The 13285-nt window shown below is 41.5% G+C and overlaps 1 protein-coding gene across 3 annotated transcripts in view; it reads left to right on the top strand.

The window, feature by feature from the left end:
• Positions 1–13285, top strand: part of LOC115108209 (ankyrin repeat domain-containing protein 13C-like) — an 87114-nt gene that overhangs the window by 48338 nt on the left and 25491 nt on the right. For all 3 annotated transcript variants that reach the window (XM_065008978.1, XM_029632278.2, XM_029632279.2), the window contains one exon: positions 1320–1424. In XM_065008978.1, the coding sequence (XP_064865050.1) occupies positions 1320–1424 (105 nt within the window). The remainder of the gene's footprint in view (positions 1–1319; positions 1425–13285) is intronic.

Genomic DNA, 13285 nt, shown 5'->3' with positions numbered 1-13285 from the left:
GCCAAGGGAAGCCAGACTTCCCCCCCAAAATTTAGCAGGAAAAATGTTTTTTAAACATTTGAAATAATTTATCTTTCGTCTCTCAGTGTTTCATAAATTTCATTCAATTCGCAATAGGCTGAATGTATCTCACCGGAGACAGCATCCGAGCGAGCAAAACAGCACCTCTTTGTCTCTGTATGTGTAGAGCATCTATTTCCATCTTCAGAAATGACTTTGTCGAAGCAACAAAATAACTAGGGCTTTACAGGGATGGTGAAAACCTGGAGAAACTTTGGGGTTAAGTGGGTTAAACTCTTCCAAGAAGTTACAAAGACTGCACAGAGGGACATGCTGAATTCTGACACATTACCAAGTCTTTATTAATATAAACATGATGTATTGAATTGTCAATGCGGTCTCTACATTAAATAGCACTTCATTAAATATACAGGCTTTTAAAATTCAATATTGGTGCACAATTTCTACTTAAAATACCAAAGGGACTCAAAACGGACTCATTTCGTGGAACGACCCTTCTATTTCCATCCCATTCTTACTCCCTATCTGACCCTCCACTATTCTTAGGTTTAGATGAATGATTCTCTACTGCTACAAAGCATTTGTCTCCTTTATTATTCGACATGAAAACTGGTACACAGAAAGAGAGAGCCTCACAGTGGAATGTATGACAGTACATCCCCTTTATAAAATCAGAATGAAATAGTCGGATTGGGATACAATCCTATGAGGCCTTTTCGTAGGTCTATGTGACCAAAATGTTGCATTTTGTCAGTAAATATATGAATTTGAAGATAATTATATTTGAAGTGAAGCATATACACAATGTCTCACTTTATTGCAAAATTCAATTTCTGGAAGCTTTCCCTGGAGAAGGGAAGTTAAAAGTCTAAATTAGAGCCTGTTCCGACATGGGCATGGTGTCAGGTTGGAGATCAAATTAGCTTCCAGGGCCGCTTTTGTCTGTTTGATGGGAAAGCTCAGTGGAGTTTGAATGAAATACATCACAGCAGAGGGCTGGTGGGAAACATGGTGTACTGTTGACTTGTCATTCTTTGCTCGTTTCAGGCTTCAGGCTATGAAGAAACCGTTACACAGAACACAGTTGTTAAAGATTTTGGAGGTCAATAATTTAGTGTATTTTCCATGCTTGACCCTTGTCCCCTCTAGTCGGTCCACACTGGGTCATGTAGCAGCGCAAATCAGATTAACCATTGACAAATTGTCAGTTAACCAACAAGGCAGTGCTCTCTCCCACTAGCTCTGTCTCTCTCTGTAATAAGTAAATGACTGTTTCCTCTTGTCTCTTTTTTCCACAGAGTGTGCTCATCTGCTGCTGGCCCACAATGCACCAGTGAAGGTGAAGAACGCTCAGGGATGGAGTCCCCTCGCCGAAGCCATCAGCTACGGAGAGCGACAAATGAGTAAGCAACTACTCCCTGACTCATATACTGGCACTATTGTCACTGTACCTGAGACCATAAATCCTGACCAGAATTGTTCCCCCTATCATAGAAGGGGGTGGGTGGGCCTAGCCAACACACCAATGTCTATTGCCTTCCTAATGAAAAGTATTTGGCCTCAATTGGTTTCCATGAAGGATTTTGGTATCAGAAGGGCATCTCTTCTTGAGGGCCCCACCTGTGTGGGAGAGAAAACAACAAGTAGGGGGAAACACTGTGCCACTTCTGATCAACAGATGCTTTGTGCTTTCCTCCACATGGCTCTCAGAGTGGGCACCAAGCCGTCCTCTTTGTCTGTCAGAGAGGCGGAAATTCCTCAAGGATCTCAGGCTTTTGTGTTCAGATGAAAAAATAATACATTAGAAAATGCAAGCCTCTCTCTCTGCCCTGTGTGTCCCACAGGCATGACCTGGCAGTGTTACAGTGCCTCCAGAAAGTATTCATACACCTTGACTTATTCCGCATTTGGTTGTGTTACAGCCTGAATTTTTCTCACCCATCTACACACAATACCCCATAATGACCATTTTTGCAAATGTATGGAAATGAAATACAGAAATATAATTTGCATGAATATTCACACCCCTGAGTCAATACTTTGTAGACGCACCTTTGGCAGCGATTACAGTCTTTCTGGGTAAGTCTCTAAGAACTTTCCACACCTGGATTGTGCAACATTTGTCCATTATTATTTTCAAAATTCTTCCAGCTCTGTCAAATTGGCTGTTGATCATTGCTAGACAACACTTTTCAGGTCTTGCCTTAGATTTTCAAGTAAATTTAAGTCAAAACTGTAACTTGGCCACTCAGGAACATGTACTGTCTTATTGGTAAGCAACTCCAGTGTAGATTTAGCCTTGTGTATTAGGTTATTGTACTGCTGAAAGGTAAATTCATCTCCCAGTGTCTGGTGGAAAGCAGACTGAACCAGGTTTTCCTCTGGGTTTTTGCCTGTGCTTAACTCCATTCCATTTATTTTTTATCCAGAAAATCTCCCCTGTCCTTAACAATTATAAGCATATCCATAACATGATGCAGCCACCACTAGGCTAGAAAATATGGAGCGTGGTACTCAGTAATGTGCTGTATTGGATTTGCTCCAAACATAACACTTTGTATTCAGGACTAAAAGTTCATTGCTTTGCCATATTTTTTGCAGTACTACTTTAGTGCCTTGTTGCAAACAGGATACATGTTTTGGGACTTTTCTATTCTCCATAGGCTTCCTTCTTTTCACTCTGTCGATTAGGCTAGTATTGTGGAGTAATTACAATGTTTTTGATCAGTTCTCAGTTTTCTCCTATCACAGCCATTAAACTCTGTAACTGTTTTAAAGTCACCATTGGCCTCATGGTGAAATCCCTAAGCGGTTTCCTTCCTCTCCGGCAACTGAGTTAGGTAGGACGCCTGTATCGTCGTAGTGACTGGGTGTATGGCTACACCCTCCAAAGTGTAATTAATAACTTCACCATGCTCAAAGGGATATTCAATGTATGTTTTTCTTTTTACCCATCTACCAATAGGTGCCCTTCTTTACGAGGCATTGGGAAACCTCTCTGGTCTTTGTGGTTGAATCTGTTTTTGAAATTCACTGCTCGGTTGAGGGTTCTTATACATACTGTAATTGTATGTGTGGGGTACAGAGATGAGGTAGTCATTCAAAAATCATGTTAAACACTATTATTGCACATAGAGTGAGTCCATACAACTTATTTTGTGGTTTGCAAAGCACATTTTTACTCCTGAACTTGTTTAGGCTTGCATATTTTCAAAGGGGTTGAATAATTTAATCGAGACATTTCCGCTTTTCATTTCTTAACATAATTCCACTTTGACATAATGGGGTATTATGGGTAGGCCAGTGACCAAAAGTCCCAATTTTATACATTTTAAAATTCAGGTTGTAAACCAACAGCGTTTCTATAAAAAAAAAAGTCAAGGGGTGTGAATACTTTCTAAAGGCACTGTATGCCAATTCCCCCAAGCTTGTAGAGATATTTCTGTCTCATCATCCTGACCCCATATTTGTATTTTTATTTCCAACCTCTGTCCGGTTGCAAAGCAGTGAAGTGCCTATGTTGTCACCCTGGCTCTACTCTTGGCTTGTGAATCAAAGTAGATTCCTTTATATGGGGAGAGGAACTGAACTGGTCTTCCATTTTGAAGAGGTCTTTTGACACCCCTGGTCATGTTGGCTGTGGGAATAGGAAAACTGGGGAAAACTAGTGTTTTTTTCTTTCTCCAAACTGATTCAGCTTCACACGGGTGACAGATTGGGACTGCATTCTGTAAATTTGACTTTATTCTGTCACTCTGACCGAGGCCAACCGCCAGCCACTGTTATGGACCGTACTCAGCACAAAGGGAGCTTTTGAAGTGTTAAAGCGAGTGAGAGACAGAGGCAGGTGTCCATAATGGAACATTGCACTCAAAAAGGGACTAGAATGACGTCTTTTTTGAAAGGTGTTCCTCTTTCTTCCCCTTATTTCATTTGGCTGTCCATCACTGTCTCTCTAGCCTTGTGAACTTTTGCTTGTCAGAATAATGATAGTTAGCAGAAGCATCAATTTACTCTCTGACTGACCTTTCTAACTCTTCAAGAACACACCCTCTATGGCCGGCTTTGATGTCTTTTGGGTGTGTAAGAAGCCAGAGGTTTTGTATACTTCTCCCTCTTTTTTCCCCATGGATCCTGACTGTACAACTATGAGAGGAGGAGTGTGCTTTTATGGATTTATTTGGGTCTTTGGTTGCGCTGCAGACAATGCCTTGTGGTATGAACCAGGGTACACCATGGCTGACCTCTGTAGTCTGTACTTAACATGGCTACCCAGCATCCATTTGGTCTGTGTGACTTAGTAACTGTTTCAAAGGAGAGGCACTCTCATTCATTTTAAAAACGGATACTTTTTTAATAAATTCTAGAATTAAATAATCAACTAGGTCCACCAGTTTTGAAAGGAGCAAAAATTGCACATCTTTTTCGAAATTACTATGATGTTCGGCTACACTTTGACTTGTGTTTGTCGATGCACGCACCTACCAGTGGTGGAAAAAGTACTCAATTGTCATACTTAAAAGTAAAAGTAAAGATACCTTAATAGAAAGTGACTCAAGTAAAAGTTAAGGTGCCCCAGTAAAATACTACCTGAGTAAAAGTCTAAAAGTATCTGGTTTTAAATGTACTTAAGTAGAGTGGTGGAAAAAGTCATCCATTGTCATACTTGAGTAGGAGTGAAAAGTCAAAGTAAATGCTATACATCAAATTCCATATGTTAAGCAAACCAGATGGCAGGATATTTTTATTTACGGACATCCAGGGCACACTCCAACACTCAGATATCATTTACAAACGCAGTATTTGTGCTTAGTGAGATCAGAGGCAGTAGGGATGACAACACGTTATATTGATAGGTGCGTATTTCTGACCATATTGCTGTCCTGCCTAGGCATTCAAAGTTGAACTAGTACTTTTGGGTGTCAGGAAGAATGTATGTGAGTAAAAAGTACATATTTTCTTTAGAAATGTAGTGGAGTAAAAGTTGTAAAAAATATAAATAGTAAAGTATAGATACCCAAATAAAACTACTTAAGTAGTACTTCAAAGTATTTTTTACTTAGTTCATTTACACCACTGGTACCTACCTTCTGACTCACCAACGGTCTATTTTCAAGGCATCAATGGGGCATTGTTATCACACTGATATCCTCGCTTAAATGAATCACTTTCATTCCTGGCAGTTGACTCCTGGGAATGTTACACATTGTAAATGATTACAGTAGCTCATAATCCTGGCCCTGTGATATGACCTGATAGGAGAGTAGCACTGAAGGAAACAGTGGCTGCTTTCCCTATTCAGTAATATAAAATGGAGTCGGTAGTTAACATGGTTCGCCAAGAAAGCATTGCCCAGTGTTTCTGAAACATTAGCAGGTTCAGCACTTTTCTGGATCTGGTAGGGAAGTGGGAGCTGTCTGTGTGAGGATGGAAACATCTGAGTGAATGAGGCCGCTGAAAGATGCTGATATCACACTTTTCCAGGAAGTACTGGTCTGGTCTTTATAGAGGTTCTAAAATCCCCTATTCAAAGTGCCCTTTCTGATTTCTAAAAAGACAAGACCAGTACTCTGCCCTACAAAGGCAAAACGCAGTAACTACATTTTTCAGACTGATATCAGGCTTTATAGTATATGTTTTATCTTGTGATAAAGTGTCCTTGTTCAATTATGCTCAGTTTCAGTGAAAATATAGTGTAAAATGTGCAGTAGCTTCAAAATCCAAGTAATCCGTTATCCGCTCTGCCATACAAAGGCAACAAGCAGTAACTACACAAACAGTGAAACTGAGAAAAATGTATTTAAAGTTTACTAGCTGTCCAGCCAAATATGGTGTAGGTAGATAAGTGATAATGCACTGATGTATTATCTTATTATGAAGTACATTTTTATGCATATCAACAATGACTACTGATTTGACCTATGACCTCTAAGTGAATAAATTACCATTCCAGGCTGTATCACAACCGGCCGTGATTGGGAATCCCATAGGGCGGTGTACAATTGGCCCAGCGTCGTCTGGATTAGTGTTTGGCCGGGTTAGGCCATCATTGTTAATAAGAATTTGTTCTTAACTGATTTGCCTAGTTAAATAAAGATAAAAAAATAAATAAGTCAAACAGAAAAACACAAGAAAATTGGGAAAACATATTAAGATTGTAAATACTGCACAAAGTAGTATAAGTATAAACATTCATTCATCATGAAATAGTCCTTACCTTATGGTGAAAAATGCTTAAGGGTTACTACAATACAACATAAAAACATGAAAACATAACTACATAAAGCCATTAAATATAGTTGGAATATAGTTAGAACTGTCAAACAGAAAAACAACAAGACAGTTGAAAAAACACATTTAGATTGTAGATACTCCACTTTGCCTTTGTATTACCCATATAGTTGTTTAAGGTCATACAAAGGTGCAGTATTTGCATTTTAGGGGCCATAGGTTAAATCAGTGGTTATGGTTTATATGCATACAAATGACTTTATAATAAGATCATACATCAGTGAATTATCACTTGTCTACCTACAACATATTTGTCTGGCTAACCCCAAAAATGTAAAGCCATTTTTCTCAGTTTCACTGTTGGCGTAGTTACTGCATTTTGCCATCAAATCAAATGTTATTGGTTGCATACCCATGTGCTTGTGTTCCTAGCTCCAACAGTGCACAATGCACAACAGTAACAATACACACATTTTATTTTTTTATTTCACCTTTATTTAACCAGGTAGGCTAGTTGAGAACAAGTTCTCATTTGCAACTGCGACCTGGCCAAGATAAAGCGTAGCAATTCGACACATACAACAACACAGAGTTACACATGGAATAAACAAAACATACAGTCAATAATACAGTAGAACAAAAGAAACCAAAAAGTCTATATACAGTGAGTGCAAATGAGGTAAGTTAAGGAAATAAATAGGCCATGGTGGTGATGTATTTACAATATAGCAATTAAACACTGGAATGGTAGATCGGCAGAAGATGAATGTGCAGGTAGAGATACTGGGGTGCAAAGGAGCAAAAAGTATTTAGTCAGCCACCAATTGTGCAAGTTCTCCCACTTAAAAATATGAGAGAGGCCTTTAATTTTCATCATAGGTACACTTAAACTATGACAGACAAAATGAGGAAAAAAATCCAGAAAATCACATTGTAGGATTTTTAATGAATTTATTTGCAAATTATGGTGGAAAATAAGTATTTGGTCACCTACAAACAAGCAAGATTTCTGGCTCTCACAGACCTGTAACTTCTTCTTTAAGAGGCTCCTCTGTCCTCCACTCGTTACCTGTATTAATGGCACCTGTTTGAACTTGTTATCAGTATAAAAGACACCTGTCCACAACCTCAAACAGTCACACTCCAAACTCCACTATGGCCAAGACCAAAGAGCTGTCAAAGGACACCAGAAACAAAATTGTAGACCTGCACCAGGCTGGGAAGACTGAATCTGCAATAAGTAAGCAGCTTAGTTTGAAGAAATTAACTGTGGGAGCAATTATTAGGAAATGGAAGACATACAAGACCACTGATAATCTCCCTTGATCTGGGGCTCCACGCAAGATCTCACCCCGTGGGGTCAAAATGATCACAAGAACGGTGAGCAAAAATCCCAGAACCACACGGGGGGACCTAGTCAATGACCTGCAGAGAGCTGGGACCAAAGTAACAAAGCCTATCATCAGTAACACACTACGCCGCCAGGGACTCAAATCCTGCAGTGCCAGACGTGTCCCCCTGCTTAAGCCAGTACATGTCCAGGCCCGTCTGAAGTTTGCTAGAGATTATTTGGATGATCCAGAAGAAGATTGGGAGAATGTCATATGGTCAGATGAAACCAAAATAGAAACTTTTGGTAAAAACTCAACTCGTTGTGTTTGGAGGACAAAGAATGCTGAGTTGCATTCAAAGAACACCATACCTACTGTGAAGCATGGGGGTGGAAACATCATGCTTTGGGGCTGTTTTTCTGCAAAGGGACCAGGACGACTGATCCGTGTAAAGGAAAGAATGAATGGGGCCATGTATCGTGAGATTTTGATTGAAAACCTCTTTCCATCAGCAAGGGCATTGAAGATGAAACGTGGCTGGGTCTTTCAGCATGACAATGATCCCAAACACACCGCCCGGTCAACGAAGGAGTGGCTTCGTAAGAAGCATTTCAAGGTCCTGGAGTGGCCTAGCCAGTCTCCAGATCTCAACCCTATAGAAAATCTTTGGAGAGAGTTGAAAGTCTGTGTTGCCCAGCAACAGCCCCAAAACATCACTGCTCTAGAGGAGATCTGCATGGAGGAATGGGCCAAAATACCAGCAACAGTGTGTGAAAACCTTGTGAAGACTTACAGAAAACGTTTGACCTCTGTCATTGCCAACAAAGGGTATATAAGAAAGTATTGAGATAAACTTTTGTTATTGACCAAGTACTTATTTTCCACCATAATTTGCAAATAAATTCATAAAAAATCCTACAATGTGATTTTCTGGATTTTTTCCCTCATTTTGTCTGTCATAGTTGTAGTGTACCTATGATGAAAATTACAGGCCTCTCTCATCTTTTTAAGTGGGAGAACTTGCACAATTGTTTGCTGACTAAATACTTTTTTGCCCCACTGTACCTGCTGGAGCGCGTGCTACGAGTGGGTGCTGCTATGGTGACCAGTGAGCTGAGATAAGGCGGGGCTTGTAGATAACCTGTAGCCAGTGGATTTGGTGACGAGTATGAAGCGAGGGCCAAACAACGAGAGCGTACAGGTCGCAATGGTGGGTAGTGTATGGGGCTTTGGTGACAAAATGGATGGCACTGTGATAGACTGCATCCAGTTTGTTGAGTAGAGTGTTGGAGGGTATTTTATAGATGACATCACCGAAGTCGAGGATCAGTAGGATGGTCAGTTTTACGTTTGGCAGCATGAGTGAAGGATGCTTTGTTGCGATATAGGAAGCCGATTCTAGATTTAATTTTGGATTGGAGATGCTTAATGTGAGTCTGGAAGGAGAGTTTACAGTCTAACCAGACACCCGCGTATTTGTAGTTGTCCACGTATTCTAAGTCAGAGCTGTCCAGAGTAGTGATGCTGGACGGGCGAGCAGGTGCGGGCAGTGATCGATTGAATAGCATGCATTTAGTTTTACTTGCGTTTAAGAGCAGTTGGAGGCCACAAAAGGAGAGTTGTAATGGCATTGAAGCTCGTCTGGAGGTCAGTTAACACAGTGTCCAAGGAGGGGACAGAAGTATACAGAATGGTGTCGTCTGCGTAGAGGTGGATCAGAGAATCACCAGCAGCAAGAGCAACATCATTGATGTATACAGAAAAGAGAGTCGGCCCGAGAATTGAACCCTGTGGCACACCCATAGAGACTGTCAGAGGTCCGGACAATAGTCCCTCCGATTTGACACACTGAACTCTATCAGAGAAGTAGTTGATAAACCAGGCGAGGCAATCATTTGAGAAACCAAGGCTGTCGAATCTGCCAATAAGAATGTTGTGATTGACAGAGTCGAAATCCTTGGCCAGGTCGATGAATACGGCTGCACAGTAATGTCTCTTATCGATGGCGGTTATGATGTCGTTTAGAACCTTGAGCATGGCTGAGGTGCACCCATGACCAGCTCTGAAACCAGATTGCATAGCGGAGAAAGTATGGTGGGATTCGAAATGGTCAGTAATCTGTTTGTTGACTTGGCTTTCAAAGACCTTAGAAAGACAGGGTAGGATAGATATAGGTCTGTAGCAGTTTGGGTCTAGAGTGTCACCCCCTTTGAAGAGGGGGATGACCGCGGCAGCTTTCCAATCTTTGGGAATCTCAGACGATACGAAAGAGAGGTTGAACAGGCTAGTAATAGGGGTTGCAACAATTTCGGCAGATCATTTTAGAAAGAGAGGGTCCAGATTGTCTAGCCCGGCTGATTTGTAGGGGTCCAGATTTTGCAGGTCTTTCAGAACATCAGCTATCTGGATTTGGGTAAAGGAGAAATGGTGGGGGCTTTGTCGGGTTGCTGTGGAGGGTGCCGGGCAGTTGACCTGGGTACGGTAGCCAAGTGGAAAGCATGGCCAGCCGTAGAGAAATGCTTATTGAAATTCTCAATTATAGTGGAGCGTGCACAATTATTAGGCAAATTGTATTGATCAGGATTCATTTTTATTGTTGAACAAACACAATGCAATCCAAAACAAAATGTTATTGAACCTCAAAACTGAATGAAAAGTGAGTTTTGTCTTTTTCATTTATTTTACTAGGCAAGTCAGTTGAGAACAAATGATTTTTTTCAATGACAGCCTAGGAACAGTGGGTAAACTGCTTTGTTCAGGGGTAGAACGACAGATTCTGTACCTTGTCAGCTCAGGGATTTGATCTTGCAACCTTTTTTTACTAGTCCAACGCTCTAACCACTAGGCTATGCTGCCGTCCCAGAATATATAAGTGAGCACAATTATTAGGCAACTATTAGTGTGCAGAATTATTAGGCAACTACATTACAGAAATAATTTCTCCCAACTCACTTGTTTATTCTCAATTTTTAGAGTAAGTAACAAATAAGTAACACAAAATGACAGTTAAATAACATTTTGGGCCAATACAGCCACCCTTCTTTTCAATAACTGCCATGAGCCTTCCATCCATGGGGTCTGTCAGTTTATTGATCTGTTCACTATCAACTTTCGCTGAAGCAGAAACCACAGCCTCCTAAATGCTGTTCAAATAGGTGTATTGTCTTCCCTCGCTCTAAATCTCAAGTTTGAGAAGGGCCCACAAATTCTCAATAGGATTTAAGTCAGGTGAGGAAGAGGGACAGGTCATTATTCGGGCATCTTTGAGGTCCTTGCTGGCTAGCCAAGCAGTGGAGTACTTGGATCCATTTTATTGAGCATTGTCCTGCATAAAGATCATGGCCTTATTGAATGCTGAGGACTTCTTCCTGTACCACTGCTTGAAGAAAGTATCTTCCAGAAACTGGCAGTAGGATTGGGAGTTGAGTTTCAGTCCATCTTCAACCCGAAAAGGACCAACTACCTCATCCTTAATGATAGCAGCCTATACCAGTACCCCTCCTCCACCTTGCTAGCGCCTGACTCGAAGTGGTGCCCTGTGTCCATTACTGATCCAGCCACGGTCCCATCCATCTGGACCATGAAGAGTCACTCTCATTTCATCTGTCCATAAAACCTTTGAAAAATCTGTCTTCAGGTGTTTCTTTGACCAATCTTGACGCTTCAACTTGTGAATCTTATCCAGTGGTGGTCGTGTTTCAGCCTTTTTGACCTTGGCCATGTCTCTGAGCACTTGACACCTTGTACTTCTGGACTCTCCAGGTAAGTTGCAGTTCTGGAATATGGTGGCACTGGAGGATAATGGGTTCCAGGTAGCTTGACGTTTAATTCTTCTCAGTTCTGGAATATGGTGGCACTGGAGGATAATGGGTTCCTGGTAGCTTGACGTTTAATTATTCTCAGTTCTGGAATATGGTGGCACTGGAGGATAATGGGTTCCTGGTAGCTTGATGTTTAATTCTTCTCAGTTCTGGAATATGGTGGCACTGGAGGATAATGGGTTCCTGGTAGCTTGACGTTTAATTCTTCTCAGTTCTGGAATATGGTGGCACTGGAGGATAATGGGATCCTGGTAGCTTGACGTTTAATTCTTCTCAGTTCTGGAATATGGTGGCACTGGAGGATAATGGGATCCTGGTAGCTTGACGTTTAATTCTTCTCAGTTCTGGAATATGGTGGCACTGGAGGATAATGGGTTCCTGGTAGCTTGACGTTTAATTCTTCTCAGTTCTGGAATATGGTGGCACTGGAGGATAATGGGATCCTGGTAGCTTGACGTTTAATTCTTCTCAGTTCTGGAATATGGTGGCACTGGAGGATAATGGGATCCTGGTAGCTTGACGTTTAATTCTTCTCAGTTCTGGAATATGGTGGCACACCTCCTCCTCCATGCTTCACTGTGGGAACCACAGATGCGGAGTTCATGGGGCGGCAGGGTAGCCTAGTGGTTAGAGCGTTGGACTAGTAACCGGAAGATTGCAAGTTCAAATCCCAGAGCTGACAAGGTACAAATCTGTCGTTCTGCCCCTGAACAGGCAGTTAACCCATTGTTCCTAGGCCGTCATTGAAAATAAAAATTTGTTCTTAACTGACTTGCCTAGTTAAATAAAGGAAAAATTAGGAAAAATCTGTTCGCCTACTCTGCATCTCACAAAGACACGGAGGTTAGAACCAAACATTTCAAATTTAGACTCATCAGACCAAAGGACAGATTTTCACCGGTCTAATGTCCATTGCTTGTGTTTCTTGGCCCAAGCAAGTCTCTTCTTCTTATTGCTGTCCTTTAGTAGTGGTTTCTTTGCAGCAATTCGACCATGAAGGCCTGAAGGCCTGATTCAGCTAGCACTGCGATGCCTTAGACCACTGCGCCACCCGGGAGGCCTGAAAGGATAGTCTTGAACGGAGCTTGTCCAGTTTGTTCTCCAGTGATTGTATGTTCACCAATAGAACGGAGTGTTGTACATCGTCTTTTCCTCCTCCGAGTCTCAGGGATCAGGGCCTGGTCCAGGGTGAGAAGTATGTCCATCTGTGTGTCCATCCGATTAATCGGTCGACCTCTAGTAGACAGTACTACACCCTGCCTATAGGCAGTAGAGTAGGCAGTACTACACCCTTTCCATGGTGCTGATACAACCAAGCCGAGATACAGATTTAGCGCCAACCTGTCTCTTCAAAAGCCCTAAATGGTCTCAGCATTGGACATTTTATGTTTATTGTGGTATAGTGTGATGTACGCCGAATTCAATCTAATTCCAATGCAGGAACTCAAATGATGCTCATGGCTATAGCCATGTATCGGTATGTTTCATCATATTTCATCATAACTACCTTCAGCATTTAGTTAGCATTATTTTGGTAAGACAGCTGTGTGAACGGCCGCATTCCCATAGGCTGTTTGTAATAGGTTAATTACCCTATCTATCTTGTAGCCTATGTCCTCAAATTAATTGTGCCCCCCTTGCTGATTTCAAATGCCCCGTTAGTCCTGCTAATAAGTGAAAAAAATCTATAATTAACTAAACATAATGTTCTCGCTCATGATAATTGCATGAAAGTCGTTAGTTAATGACTCACATTGTGCTCACATCAATCGCCATGTAGCCTATGAAATAGTTCAAAAGCAGCCTCTGGTCCCCGGGGTGGGGGTCTATGGTGGCTAATTGTCTATAGGGCTTTTACTGTCCAGTGCCCTGCTGGGTGCC

Source organism: Oncorhynchus nerka, linkage group LG24 (assembly GCF_034236695.1).
Source record: "Oncorhynchus nerka isolate Pitt River linkage group LG24, Oner_Uvic_2.0, whole genome shotgun sequence".
In the NCBI taxonomy this organism is placed as follows: Eukaryota; Metazoa; Chordata; class Actinopteri; order Salmoniformes; family Salmonidae; genus Oncorhynchus; species Oncorhynchus nerka.
This window is presented reverse-complemented; position numbering and strand designations above follow the sequence as displayed.